This window comes from Odontesthes bonariensis, chromosome 16 (assembly GCF_027942865.1).
Source record: "Odontesthes bonariensis isolate fOdoBon6 chromosome 16, fOdoBon6.hap1, whole genome shotgun sequence".
In the NCBI taxonomy this organism is placed as follows: domain Eukaryota; kingdom Metazoa; phylum Chordata; class Actinopteri; order Atheriniformes; family Atherinopsidae; genus Odontesthes; species Odontesthes bonariensis.
This window is the reverse complement of record NC_134521.1, coordinates 15,908,994-15,924,018: the sequence shown is the minus strand read 5'-3', so window position 1 is coordinate 15,924,018 and position 15,025 is coordinate 15,908,994. Positions and strand designations below refer to the sequence as shown.

Genomic DNA, 15,025 nt, shown 5'->3' with positions numbered 1-15,025 from the left:
GCCCTCACGAGCCACAGAAGTCAGACTCACATTTGCTTTTCCAAGGAGCAGATTTTAAAAGTCGCAAATGTTCCAGTGAATCCATCTGAAAAAAAACTCTCTAAGAGGAAGGTTGGTGTGGAAGTCATTTTTGCCCCCTACATGCAACATATTGGGGAACAACGTGGCTTTCACAACCCCAATTCCAAAACAGTTGGGACATTGTGTGGAAATCTAAAATATAAGCAGAATTACAATGATTTACAACTCTCATAAACTATTTGCAGCAGAGAATACAAAACATCAAATGTCGATAGTGAGACACTTTGCTATATCAAGATATATATCAGCTCATCTTGAATTTAATGGCAGAAACACACCTCAAAAAGTTGGGATGGGGGCAACAAAAGGATGGAAAAATAAGAATTAGGTTGTAACTGATTAGTTTCACTGGCAATTAACATAAATGGGTATGAAAAAGAGCACCTTAGAGCAACAGAGTCTCTCAGAAGTAGATGGGCAAAGGTTCAGGAGGCTCTTCGTTAAAAGCAGACCTGATTATGTCCTGGAAACCACTGCATGGACTCAGGAACACTTCCAGAAATCATCGTCTGTGAACACAGTTTTCTCTGCCATCCACAAATCCAGGTTAAAACTCTATCATGGAAAGAAGAAGCCATATGTGAACATGATCCAGAAACACTGCCTTCTTCTCTGGGCCAAAGCTCATTTAAAATGGACTGAGACAAAGTGGAATAGCTGCTCTGAGGTCAGACAAATCAAAATCTGAAATTCTCTTTGGAAAATGATGTATAGCTTGCCCTCAACATGATAAAGGAGAAGAACCATCCAGCTTCTTATCAGCTCTCAGTTCCAAAGACTGCCTCTCTGATGGTATGGGGGGTGCAATAGTGGATATGGAACTGGAAACATAAACATCTGGAAAGGCTCCATCAGTGCTGAAAGGTATATGGTTTTAGAGCAACATCTGCTCCCATCCAGATGAAGCCTTTTTCGGGGGAAGGTCTTCCATATTTCAGCAAGACAATGCTAAACCGCACACTGCATCTGTTCCAACAGCATGGTTTCATAGTAGAAGAGTCCAGGTGCTGGACTGACCTGCCAAAGAAGACCCAGGACTGTTGAGCAGCTGGAATCCTTCATCAGACAAGAATGGGACAACATTCCTCCTCCAAAGGTCCAACAACCGGTCTCCTCAGTTCCCAGATGTTTACAGACTCATGTAAGAAGAAGAGGGGGATGCCACACAGTGGTGAACACGGCTCTGTACCAGTTTCTTTTAAAACATGTGGCTGCCAACAATTTGAAGATATTTTCATGAAATAGTAAAAAAAATATATTTTTTATGCTCTGTCGTGAATGAAAATATCCATTTATGAGATTTGCAAATCATTTCAGTCCATTTTTAATTACATTCAACACAGCGTTTCAGCTTTTTCTGAACGGGGTTGCAATGAAGTAAAAGTAATCCAATACAAGATCAGAGTACAAACAATACGACTTACAATGAAGGTGTGCAACGTGACACAACTCATTCAAACAGTTTTAACACAAACATTTGTGTCCTCAGACTGCGAGAAAAAAAAACAACCAAGACATCCATAGAGAATAACCGTAATAGTTTGGTAATAACTTTGCTCTATTTTATGTCATTGCTGTTCTAGAATATGATACTTGTCCCCGACACAGTTATTATCACATTTAACTAATTCTGAGTCTTTCCAGTCTAACCCGCTGTAACTTCCTGGAGTCTTTTGGATTCTACTGTCAGCTAACCTGAGCTCGAATATAGACCTGGGAGTTCTTGACTAATGACTTTTGGGGCAAGGGCCCAAGTTTCAGGGCTTTTGTGACCTGGAATTCAGCTAACTGGTCAAGACTTATTGTTCAGTTCAGTTATTAATGAATACAGGTACATTTAATAGAGCAATTTCTTTTCTTCCTCTTTTTTTTACATAGTATTCCGGCCAACACTGATATTTACCCTGATGCATGCAAAGCCCACTTAGACATGATTGATTCATGTTATTTGGACCAAAAATAGAAACCTGCTCTGGATACCATAATAGTCATCACCGCCTACAGATTCTTCAATTAGTTTTTGATATCCTGTTGCCGACAACCACATGATAAATTTTCAGTTTTGTTAAAACTATGTTTAGATAAGAATAAAGTGCTGTGCAAAAGTCTTGAGCCAGCCATCCCTTTCTTCTTTATATGTTGACAGGTAAACAGGAATTAGATGCAGCAGTTTACTGAAACATGTGCAAACATAAACGAAAATACAGTTAATAAGACAAAAAGAGGAGGATTCATCCCTCCATCAGACATGTTGCCACTTTTTTTCAGTCCACTTCTTGTGTCATTTGGCACAGCTCAGCCTTTTCTCCCCTTTTCCCTTCCTTAAGAATGGCTTCTTGACAGCCACCCTTCCATGGAGACCATTTCTGATGAGGCTTGGGCCAACAGCAGATGGATCAGCTGAAGGTCCAGATGCAGGTCCTGTCAGGTCTTTCTCAAAGACATCACTTTCAGATATTGTTCATCTGCTGTAAATCACATTGCACACCATGCCAAGCTTTGTCAAGTTTTCAACTAATAGATCTTTGATAACCACCTCGTAGAAGTAAAAATTATATTACATATCTGTTATCTTTGATATTTTTTGTAGATGCAACTAAAGAAACTGTAACAAAATATGTGCCCTTGACAGACTGCAAGTAACAAAGTGGCTGAAGATACAATTTGAAATGGTTTATTTGCTAAGCTGTCTGTTATGAACAGACCCAACACTGTTTCAACCCTCGAGTTAGGTGCGTTTTATATACTTGAATGAATCGTAGATCAATGTTAAGTCACTTAAACAGAAAACACATTCCTCTTAAAATGGTCAGATACAAGGACTGGACCAAAATTCAGGTAAAAAGCAGCCGATATCCAAAGAAAAACTTTGAAAGACCTTCAGAAAGCCCGGAGAACTGTAGATCTTTGCCAGGTACTGTGCATGTTTCCTGAGCGTAGCTGGTTGTCTGACTGACTGACTGACTGTCTGGGTCACTATCTTAGCCTGTGTAACCATCAAAGCAGACTAAGAAACTACACACCTGTGACCACAGAGTGTTTCATATCATGTTTGACCCGACTATGGCATTGTAGTTGTGTATAATAGAAGCACAGCAACAAGCCTTTTATTACTTGCTTTTTCTTTCTAGTTTTATGATAAATAACATGATCAGAATACAATGTGTTTGATTCCATAGCCACCTTATGTAGACATTCTGTATCCCAATATATCTGCAGATTGTGGCAAGCTTTATGATGCAGGCTCAACGCAAATATGCTGAGTCATTTTATCACTACTCATCAAACATACCCTTTTACAGTGCCTACTGGACATTTTCTCAAATGGATCAATCAGCTCCTGCTCCAGGAAAATAATAGAACTTTGTTTTGCAAACTACATTTCTGTAGTTTGTGTATGAGTGGAAAAGGTATGCAAAATATTCTGTCCTCAGTGTGTCTGAGGCCAACCAAAATGTGTGTCCTCATTTCCTTCATCCTGATTTCTATGACCTCATCACCAAATCCTCCCAGACTTAATTTATGTCACAGCCGTAGTGTTTTGGTATACTTGCAATGGTCTAGTAGCCAGTTTCAGCAGCCGGAGCCCATCCCAGCTGTATGTGGGTGAGAGGCAGGGCACACCGAGGACAGATTGCCAGTCGGATGGATGGTATACGATGAGGGCTGGTGCTTCGTAGCACATGTTGCCCTGCACAAGGCCACACGTTTTGTAATATTTGATATTTGTCCTTCAGGACTTCATCTTTTGTGTAAATGAATCGCTCCCTCTTTGTGACATTTAGAGATTAAAACATTTTTACAAACAAAAAGTCACAAAAGCCATGAAAATAATAAATCCTGTGCAGAACAAAGAGCTTTTTTGGCAACTAATGAGTCGATATTGTGAGACGGTCCTGAGCCCTTCTTCACTTAGCTGGAACGTGATTCAGATTCAAGTCTGTTAAGTGGGGATTTTGGGATTTTGTCATTGTCCCTGAATGAGTCACTCAGGTCAGAGTCATCTCTGACGTCCCGGCTGTATCACTAAATAACATCAGACAATTTCGGTCCATACACACGTTTCCTAAATCTCCAGCTCCAACAAAATACAGATGTATATAAACTGTTTAATTAGTAACTAAAGATGTCAGATAAATGTATTAAAGGCTAGATATTCCCTATTGAGATGCGGTGGAAAACATTTCATAGAATAACAAGTCCTCAAATTAGTTTAGGACACTACTTAAATAAATGTTCTTAGATAAATTTCCAACTCTTATGCTTTAGATTAACAGATGATATGGCATCATGTATTGCCTGGGAAGCATCTGTTTCTCTTCAGATGTTTGGCTGATACAGAAGAATAAAAAATCTAACTGATCCATACGTGTCAACTGATCTTAACATGTCTGTTTTTACACCAAAAATGTATACCAAAAATAAGAACATTTATTTTGTCACATATATATGATTATTAGTTACATTTATTTATGTGGGGGTTTACAGAACACAAGGATCACATAATATATTTCATATATTCACAATACATAACACATTTTCATGGATCCTTCTCTTTCCTTGCCTCCTTAGAGTTTATTGCATACAGTATCATTTTTCTCATTTATGTTTCAGTTTGCTTTATCTTACCTATTTGTGAACTTTTAATTCTCTTTTAAGAAAACCTTTACTTTACCCATATACTTAAATGACGGACCTCCCTTTGGATCATTCTTAATCATCAAAGTATAGCATGTACAGTAAATATTCAAACAAACAAAGAAAGTTAGACAATTCAAAGCTTTGCTTTTCTCAGTTTATCAAATAAAAATGTGTACATTATTTTTTTATATAATATATTTATAAAGTGCTTAATAGATATAGATAGTTATAGTATGAATCATATATTGTCACATTAGTTATTTCGTATGTTGTTGACGGGGGAGTATTCCCTCAGCAATGTGAGAGCTGTTATTTACACGATGTATACAAGTCCTAGCTTGGTACACCCACTTCCTAACCCAAAGTGGCGATGGGAGTGGTGTCCCGCTGAAATCACGACAGTGAGCAGGTAACACCAGCATCTTCAGAGTGGTCACAGTTGTGCACATCCCAGGGTATATGGGAGCAGTCCCGCAGGGAGGCCTCAGCACCGTTGCACTTGAGATTGTCCAGCAGGATTGCTCCTGTGCCAGGTCCGAAGTATGCTTCTCCCCGAGCCGCTGTTGCCTCTCCGCAGCCCACTTGATGACACACAACCTGGGCGTCAGGAAGGTCCCAGGCATCATCACACACTGTGCCCCATCCGAAGTTTAAGTATATCTCTACTCGACCCTCACATTGGTGCTGGCCACCCACCAGTCTCAAAAGTCCTACAAGAAAACAAAAAAAAAAGTTGTAAATTCAGAGTCATAACTGCTCTTGAGACCCAGTCTGTTAGCAAAATGACAAGGGTTGATTGTGAGCTAGTTGAAGATATATGTGACCTACCTTCAGGGGGTTGTGTGGTAGTGGTGGTGGCTGCTGTTTTCTCCGTTACTCTGAAGTCACGTCCATTTGGGATGAAGAAAAATTGAGGGTCAAAAGCTATGAGAATCGGAAGAAAGCAGAGAAAACAGAGTGATACTCCTACGCTCTGGGCATACACAGGAAATATCAAGTCACAAAAGCATTAGCGAGGCGCGCTCCTCTAATTACTACACTGATCAATATAGGAAGCCTATTTGCCTCTTGGGTTCTTCAAAGGAAATACCAAAACACACTTGGGTGATGTAATTTCACTGTAAAGATGTGTTTTTATAATGATTTTGATGCATACGACACTTACTGTCATGTAAATAATACCTCATTTGTCTTCCTTAATGATTGACTGAAGGAAGAATTAATCAAGACATGTGATCATAATCTGTCAGCTTTTTAAAACATAGGTGTAATCAAATTTTTTCCATTGATTTGAAACCAAGAAACGGCTATATGTTAAAGGGGGGTGTGCGTGCTTTTGATGTAGCCTTAAAGAAGGGAAGTTTGGCCCGCAGGCATTCTGTGAGGCTGATTTGCCTTGACTCATCCACTTTATTTTTTATGCTCTATGGGTTGTCTCCTCCTCAGAGAACTACAGTCATGCATTGCAATAGGACAGCTCAACAGGGCGGGCACAGATGACTGGATGCATGGGAAGAATGAGCTTTCAATGGAAAGGATTACTTAAGCTAGGTGTTATAGGAAAACAGAGACAGAAACTCCCTAGTTTGACCACGGAATATCAGCATGTTATGAATATGGGGCTACTGTAGCCATGTTAAGCGTCAAATGACGCCAAGTGAAGCCTTACGTGCACAGATAACTCCGGCGTCCTCGTGATGGCCGCAGTTGTGCTGCCCCCAGCCCAGGTGGAAGCACTGGGACAGCTCCCCTTCGGATCCACTACACTCCACATTGTCCAGCAGGATGGGGCCAGAACCGTAGCCGAAGTAGGCTTGGGTCTTTGCCGCAATAGCTGGGCCACAGCCAAGCTGCCTGCACACCACGTTGGCATTGGGCATGTCCCAGTCGTCATCACACACCGTTCCCCACACATTTCTGTAGAGGACCTCTACGCGTCCCTGGCAGCTGCTGTTACCATTCATCACACGGAGAGCTGGGTTGCCTGCACATGAATAAAACAGACGGGTGCATCACATCTTTTCTTATATCATTCATATGGCTGAGATCTACATGATACTGTATTTGTGTTCATGAAGCTGAAAGCAGTTTGATATTGTTACCTTTAGTGCTTCTTGTCTGGGCAGTCGTGGTAACAGTAGTTGTACGTGTGGACTCTGTGACTGGAATTCTTTTTGTTGCTGCAATTTAAAAAAAAAAAAAACATCAATCAATAAACCAGCATAAAAACAAGGTGTTTTCTCTTTTTTGCTAAGAAAGGTTTCCAACTATGTCAAAATGCCCTGGAACCACAATGGAAGCTGGTCAAGTTTTCACAATGCAAAGGAATAAGTAAAGAAAATGGACGAAATTTAAATAGATTTTGCCCTCCCATAACATTCAAGTATTCTTCAGCAATTTTAGTCATTTTCAATTTTTTTAAGAAAGGGGTGAGTCTACAGAACCATTCTCAATGTGACAACAATACACTTTGCATTTCACTCTCTTATCTTTCATTGACTTCAAAACTGCTTTCCATAAAAAAGAAAAACAAGTTTTAGATAAAAGCTATGTGGTAATCGTCTCTGCTGATTCTTCTGCCACTCGCTCATGACCCAGTTAAAGAGTTCAACCCTTCTCTTCACCGTGTTACTGTGCCTGTGGTGCAGCAAAATCAAAGCCAAGGGGAGAAATGGCCCCCTCTGTCTGTCATTTGTGAAAAGTGCATGCTCGACTTCGACTGGGATTCATCTCGTGAGACCTGCTGTTGCAAAAGGGGTAAAAATCTGCTGGTGCTTGTTTGCTCGCAGATAAACTTAATCTGTAGTTTATAGTATGTTTTCACCTTTGGTGTCCATTGTTCCCCAGAATCCTCTCTGGATTTCTGTTGCAACAGGTGGCACAGTCGTGGATGCTGAAGAAGGGAGAAAATAGAAATCAAATTATATTATACACAAAAAATACATGTTCTATTACAAGTTTAGTGGAACAAAAATGTTATTCAAGGATTTTATCTCACCTAACTAGGTCATTAACACTCAAACTACATATTTTCGCCACTGCTATCAATAAACAGCAGCATTACTGAGGTGGAACCAAAACTGATTTTGACATCTATTTCTGTATAAATGTACATGATCTAAATGAGAGGAGTATACCAGTGCAGGTGACCCCAGCGTCCTCGTGGTGGCCGCAGTTGTGTTTGCTCCAGCCCAGACTTTTGCATTTACTCAGCTCCTGTTCAGTGCCGTGGCAGTTGACGTTGTCCAGCAGGATCAGGCCGGTTCCGTAGCCAAAGTAGGAGTTGGTGTGCGCAGAGACGGCGCTACCACAGCCTATCTGTTGGCACACTACCATGGCGTTGTTGAGGAACCAGTCATCGTCGCACACTGTCCCCCAGTTTCCCTGGTAGTAAATCTCAACTCGGCCCTGGCAGGAGTCTTTCCCATTCACCAAGCGGATGGTGCCATCTCCTAAACCAAGAGGGATTTAGAAGGACTGATTCTCTCTACTGAACATATTTTTAAACAGTCTCTATTAATCTTAGTCAGAAGGGGATCAAAAGAGACACTAACTTTGAAGACGGAGGAAATGATGAGACACTGATATAGAGAAAGAAGAAAGAAGGGACACAACACACAGTAACAGCCAGGGCGAAAAAAAAAGGAAAGCTCAAGTGTTTGCTGAACATCTCCTATTGCACCGAGCACAGAAATCGTCACCTTATGCTCTTTCCCAGACAAAAACACAGAGACAATAGACAATCTCATGTGTCCACCAGGTAGGAGAGTCATGAATCTGGTTGACCTTCCTACATCTGGTTTCATGACAGTCACTGGAGAATCAGCTTAACACGTCACTGATTAACCGAGTGAAGATTCATCTTTGGTCTTTCATGATCCTCTCAGGAAATAAAAAAAAAATCAACAGGATGACCACAACAAAGCAAACAAAAAGAAACTGTCTGGGATTCTAGAGGTCTCTGGGGTGTGTTCAACAGCTTTCACAAAGATTTCCAAAGGGTATTGTCCACTAAACCAACAACACTTTGGTGTTGTCTAAACATCACTAAACTGAAATGGTAATATATCACTCAAGCTTGTGTTTTGAAAGAAAATCTTGAAAAGAAATCTGATGATTTTCATGAGGATTTCTTCATTTTGCAACCCACACAATGACAAAATAAGCCGTCGTTCAGTATCTAATGAAACCTGCCTTTGCATTATCAGATAACATCTGGCATGCCATCTGATTTGTTTATTTTCCATTAATATCCCAGAGCATAAAAACCCACCAATCAGACAAACGGAGAAGCTGTCCGGGACTTTAATCCCAGTCAACGTATCACATAATTTCTGGGATATTTTGAAATAAATAATTTGAAATTGTACTGGAATAAGTAGACCACTTATTTAGAAGATAAATGGTGCAACATCTGCCTTTAATGCGTCACATAAATATGAATGATAAAGGCTGACAAATTTCCTCAGATGTGTTCACTGAGGATTATTATTACCAAACACAAATGTGGTTTGTATCTCAAAGTCAGGGGCTGAGACCTGCAATAACAAATGTGTTTGGCCATATATGAGCTCTAGAAACAGGCTAAGATAATAAGACACATCCAACATAAATGTCCCAGCTTCTGTAGTTAAGTGTGCCTCTGGCCACCTGATGAACGACGTCCTGTATTTGTTGGGTAAATGATCAGATACTATATTTTAGAGACTGAGAGAGAGAAATAGTCTCAATTTGACAAAAGCAGAGGACACTTACGTAAACCAGAGTTGACTCGGGATGGCGTTGTGCGCTCCTCAAAGCCTCTTGACCCCACCAGGGTGGGTTCTAGTACCAGATGAAAATTTCAGTCATATTCTTTATTCATCAGTGTTTAATCAGGATTGTAAATAAAAAAGTGTATTAAGGCTTTACCTCTGCAGGTCACACCCACATCCTCATAGTGGTAACAGTTGTGGACACCCCATCCCAGACTATGGCACTGGCTGAGGTCTGTTTCACTTCCCCTGCAGTCCACGTTATCCAGCATGATGAGCCCTGACCCTTGTCCAAACTGAGAGCTGCTTCCCACGGCCACAGCCACTCCACATCTCAGCTGCCGACACACCACGTTGGCATCCACCATGTCCCAGTCGTCGTCGCACACTGTGCCCCACGAGTCGTTGTAGCGCACCTCCACTCTACCCTCACACCTGTTTCGGCCACTCACCAGTTGAACTTTGGGGAGATGAGCAGAGCATACCTGTCAAGGTTTGTCCTTTTCAGATTTATTTCCCTGGCACTGTGAAATCACCATTGTCTGTCTCCGACTGATGTGAGGACAGGTCGTTAGGTTACAGTTTTTGCCATCAAAGTGAAAAATCAGACTTAAACATGTTCGGTTCACGAGAACATTTTCAGCGCACGTTTATGTTTAAAATGAAAAGGGGACAGAATGGCATGGCTTTGGCGTGATAAGAGCTAATAAGAAAAATAAGCTCTTTCTAGAATCAGTTTAATCTTACCCACTTAAGAAACACAATAAGCCACATGACTCCTTGAGGTGGATGCAAGAGGGTGGAAGGTTACATAGGAAATAAGTAGGGATTAGGGAAATGGAGAGCTGAGAAAGATATCTGGTTTAAAAAGCCCCTGGTACTGCTCTGATTCCTGTTCTCTCTTTCACTGACACAGCCAGACACAGATAGATTTTCATGGCATGACTTGGAAATCAAATGTTTTTTAAGCGAACATGAATATTTAGGCAGGTGAGGCGGATGGTAATCTTACCTTGGTACTGCGTCCTCTCTGAGCTTTGCATGTTATTGACTGAAACAGCTGAGAGGAGGGAAGAGAAAAGAAAGAGAGTACGGACAAATTATTTGTTGACAGGCGGTTCTTGGCCTTCCATAGTTACTGTACTCTATATCTACTATATCTATTTTCCTGTAACACTAGACGCAGACTGAAACCACAACAAGAGGCCTGTTCAGAATGGACCAGCTGCAACAGAAATATGCTAACCTAATTATTTAACTGATTTTTAGCCATGTTAGCTACATGGGACATGGGGGAAAATCAGTAATCGTTAAGATAAATATTTGGCCAAGACGTTTTTTTCTAATGTTACCGTGAAGCTGACATTTGTGGTTAAATCTGCACATCTGGCCTTTGAATCTGAAAAGTTAAACCAAAGTTGGGGTGCCTTACACATGAAGTCTTTGGATTGGGCAGCAGTGGGAGAGTGCGAAAAAGAGATTGATAAAAAAAAAGGTGTGAAAGAAAAGGATCCTGTCACTAACTGGTCTGAACTGCTGCCCAATGTGAGTCACACAACTGATTTAGTGTTATACTAAGTGCCCCCGGGAGGATTAATTCAATGTGCAACATGTGCAAGTTCCATTGGGAAATTATTCAAATCAAGAACAACCCCAATTCCAAAAAAAGTTGGGACAAAATGTCAACTGTAGATAAAAACATAATCAAATGATTTCGCTGCTCAACAGCCCTGGGTCTCCTTTGTTGAGTTTTGTGTTTAATGAAGCTCCAAATGTTTTAGCTGGTGAAAGGTCTGAACTGCAGGCAGTTAACTCTAACCCACAGACTCTTCTACAACAAAGTCATGCTGTTGTATTAGGTGCAGTGTGTGGTTTAACATTATCTAACTGAAATATGTAAGAACTTCCTTGAAAAATAAGCAATCTGGATGGGAGCATATGTTGCTCTAAGACCTGTATACACCCTACAGCACTGATGTCCAGGACAGCTTTTCCCTGTTTGATTAGATGGGTTTTATGCTCGGGGATAAAAAAGGAAAACACTAATCTAGCAGACAGGTGGCATACCAGATGTTACCTCAAAACTGGCAAGTAGCCAGTGCCACAGGCACTAACGCACCCCAATACCATCAGAGATGCAGACGTTTGAACTGAGCGCAGACAACAAGCCGAATGGTCCTTGTCTTTAGTCTGGAGGACGCAGATTTCCAAACGGAATTTCCAAATTTGATTAAACTAACCACAGCACCGTTTTCCACTTTGTCTCAGTCTATTTTATGTTGACTTTGGCCCAGGAAAGGCAGCAGTATCTCTGAATAATGTTCACATATGTCTTCTTTTTTGCATGACAGAGCTTTAACCTGCATTTATGGGTGGTACAGTGAGCTGTGTTCACAGACAATGATTTCTGGAAGTGTTCCTGAGCCCATGCAGTGATTTCCAGTCCAGAATCATGTCTGTTTATTTTTTTTAATGCTGTGGTGCTTGAGGGCCTGAAAATCACTGGCATCCATTATTGATTGATAATGTACTACAGAAGATGGAGTATTTGTAATCTTTACAATTTTGTGTTATTTTGAAATTGCTCAACAATTTAGTGTTGAACCTCTGCTCATCTTAACTTCTGAGAGGCTCAGCATCTCAATTGTGGTCTTTTTATACCCATTTATGTCACTGACCTGTTGCCCATTTAAACCTAATTAGTTATAACATAATGTTCCAGCTGTTTCTTTTTTAGCACAACCTACTATTCTAGCCGTTTGTTGCTCCATTCCTAACTTTTTTCTGGTTTTTAGATGTGTTGCTGCCAACAAATTCAAGATGGGCTGATATTACTTTTCATTAAACAATATAATAAATATATATAATAATAATATATAATAATATACGATATTTTCATTTTTTTCATTGCATTTTCATTTATTTCTATTGTACACAATGTCCTAACTTTTTTTGGGAATTGGGGATGGAGACCCTATTTCTAACAGTGATCACCTCGGCAGATATTTTCCAGATACATATATCGTCTAACTCGTCTCAAGTCTTTTCTTAATGCATCATGTATTATGTGGTAAATTATGGTCAAATTAAGGGTATGCTTGAGGGTGGTTTTCACACCTCTAAATCAGATCATTCTCTTGCTTGTCGCCCCCTTTAAAAAAAAAAAAAGAAATTTAGAAGATGAAGAAGATGCCGACAACCAGAATGCATCAATCAAGGATCAAAAACAGAAAAACACAAACTGATGGTTTATGGCTAATTTTACAGTCTATGGTTCACAATTTTACATCCTTCAAACTCTCTCAAAAGGAATTGCAACTTTGGATTTGTCCCGTGTATTTTTGACAAAATACCAGCTAAATAAGCTATTTTTTCAATAGCCTCAGCTGCACATTGTTTTGTATTGTGAACTGATTATCACAATAGCATGCTGTTATATCAAACTGAAAAGCCAAAGATTACAATGGAAATGAAAATCTGAGCTTTATTACTATCAGCATTTCCTCTTATTTCTGCCCGTGTGCTCCTTCGCAGAGCTGCTACCATGGTTTCTGACTCTTAATTGTATTAATTTGAGGGAAGGACAGACGCATTGAACTTGCATGCATGAAATTGTAGTACCCTTAACTTTGATGTGAGCCAGTTTAAACACTTGAGAGATGTTTTCATGCAGAACACAGTTGGTCCATGAGCATTTCTGAAATATGAATGTTTTGATGCAACATGTTCTCGAGTTCACGCTGTAGGATGGAGGACATTCTAATGCTTAAATACTATTAGATCATCTATCTAACAGAAGACTATCAGATTTCAACAACTTACAAAAACACCAAAGTGACCATTTTTTTTAACCATTCCATCCAATCTAGGTCAATTCACAGGCTTCTTACATTTGTCTGTGGTGCTGAAACATGAACAGCATATGTATATACCCAAAATGCCATAGGGGCTTTAAATACATTGTTTTTGGTGACACTTTGTCTTTTTGGAGAGGTAATTATTTATAGTCAAAGGATGATCAAGAGAAGTAAATCGCAATGAACTTGAATGATACTTACTGGATACAGCTCGTTTGTTTATCTTCATGTCTCCTGTAATAAGAAACCAAAAAAGAAAAAAGACTCATTTTGACATCTGTTTGCTCTTCCAAGCGAAAAAAACAATAAGCTGCTGTCAGCACACTTAGATAAATTGCTCCCTGTGCATGTGTTGATCCAGAAAGTGGAATTGATCCTGGGTCCCTATAAACAACTGCAGGGCAGTCAGCCAGCTTCAAAAGAGAAACACAGGACAGAGAGTAAACATGCACACAATAGCGCCCATCTACAGGGAGTTCACTTGCAGGTACACCTGGTCCTAAAGCATTATTAGCACCTCAGCTATGTGTTTCAGCACAGACACACAAGAAATCATCTCATGTGTCGCATTCTGCTTCAGTTTCTGGCCTTTATTCTTTGATTATGCAGAATCTCAAAGTGATTATTGTCTATCTGACAGACTGTTAAAAGCCTTTTATTCTAAAAGACACTGATCAAAAGAGCCTTTATATTTAAGAGTTGAAGGGTATGTTTTACATTGCTGTATTGTATAAAACAGCTATATAAAGCATGGGAATCAGTTCAGGTTTTATACAGCTTGATTAATGTTTCATAAATGTCCCTGTATGACATTCTATTCTTTGACATGCTGATTTATTTATAGGTAGTTACCAATATCCAAAAATGAGAGTAACAGGCTTTAAGGCCTATTACTTTTCCACATATGTTTCATGTTGTTTTCTTTTATGCAATTATCAGTTAGTGACTGTCAATTTGATATCTAAAAATATGGAATGAGAATTTAATTCAACAGTTTTAAACAGCATTTCAGACTTAGGTTTCTCTGGTTACTCTTAGAGTGTCTTAACCGAAGTGCCGCATGTCAGAATTCTGTCAAAAAACTGATACCTAATCCTCACATGCAACATTATGCATGCATTTATTCAAGTAGCTTGAGGGCAGTGACCTTGAGTTGTTTTTCCTCTCAAGATTATCCCAGCGTGTATCTCATCCCCCACCCCCACGCACTCACCAAGCCGCAACAGCACGCTCACGGCCACCAAGACGAGGGACCCCAGCAGGGACACCAAGAGCCAGACAGCCGGGTTCCAGCACCTGCACTCGCTTTCCACCACACGCTGGCCTCGCATGGCTGCCTGACTGACCATCAGCCTGCAACACACACACACGATCACACTCTCTCAGTCCCTCTTATAAGGCTTCCCAAAGTCCTTAGCCGTACGTCTCACTCAATGTAACAGGCAACAGCGTAGTAGACAGTTTTTACTACTAAAAAAAAAAAATCACTATTTTTTGTCCTAGTTCAGAGAAGCCTAATTATAGTATTGGATTGTTTTCTCTGACAGAGCCTGCAGCTGTTGTTACAGGCCTGTAGTAGGATATTGATGGTAGTCTGAGGTCAGAAGGCACTGGCTTTGCAGCCCAAAGAGAAATCGTTTCCAAAGTTCACATGATGCACATCGCTCCCCGTGAATTTAATAGAGCTCTTAT

General features: G+C 40.2%; 1 protein-coding gene across 1 annotated transcript; it reads right to left on the bottom strand.

Annotated features, from left to right (window-relative positions):
* Window positions 1-4,562: 4,562 nt before the first annotated feature.
* On the bottom strand, window positions 4,563-14,682 carry LOC142401942 (scavenger receptor cysteine-rich domain-containing group B protein). Its single transcript, XM_075487392.1, has 11 exons — window positions 14,547-14,682; window positions 13,535-13,567; window positions 10,489-10,527; window positions 9,634-9,936; window positions 9,478-9,546; window positions 7,860-8,174; window positions 7,547-7,615; window positions 6,825-6,902; window positions 6,392-6,706; window positions 5,551-5,646; window positions 4,563-5,432 (listed from the first exon to the last, which is right to left on the bottom strand). Exons 1-11 carry the CDS (start codon window positions 14,680-14,682, stop codon window positions 5,116-5,118), a joined length of 1,770 nt encoding a protein of 589 aa, XP_075343507.1. The 3' UTR covers window positions 4,563-5,115.
* Between the last annotated feature and the right edge of the window lie 343 nt (window positions 14,683-15,025).

Bases quoted from the DNA above. Each gene is read 5' to 3' on its own strand.
- LOC142401942 (XM_075487392.1), bottom strand. From the start codon at position 14,682: ATGGTCAGTCAGGCAGCCATGCGAGGCCAGCGTGTGGTGGAAAGCGAG. The intron at 7,616-7,859 runs GTATACTCCTCT...TCCCTTCTTCAG, and splicing joins CGCTGGGGTCACCTGCACTG to CATCCACGACTGTGCCACCT. The intron at 5,647-6,391 runs GTAAGGCTTCAC...CGATTCTCATAG, and splicing joins CGCCGGAGTTATCTGTGCAC to CTTTTGACCCTCAATTTTTC.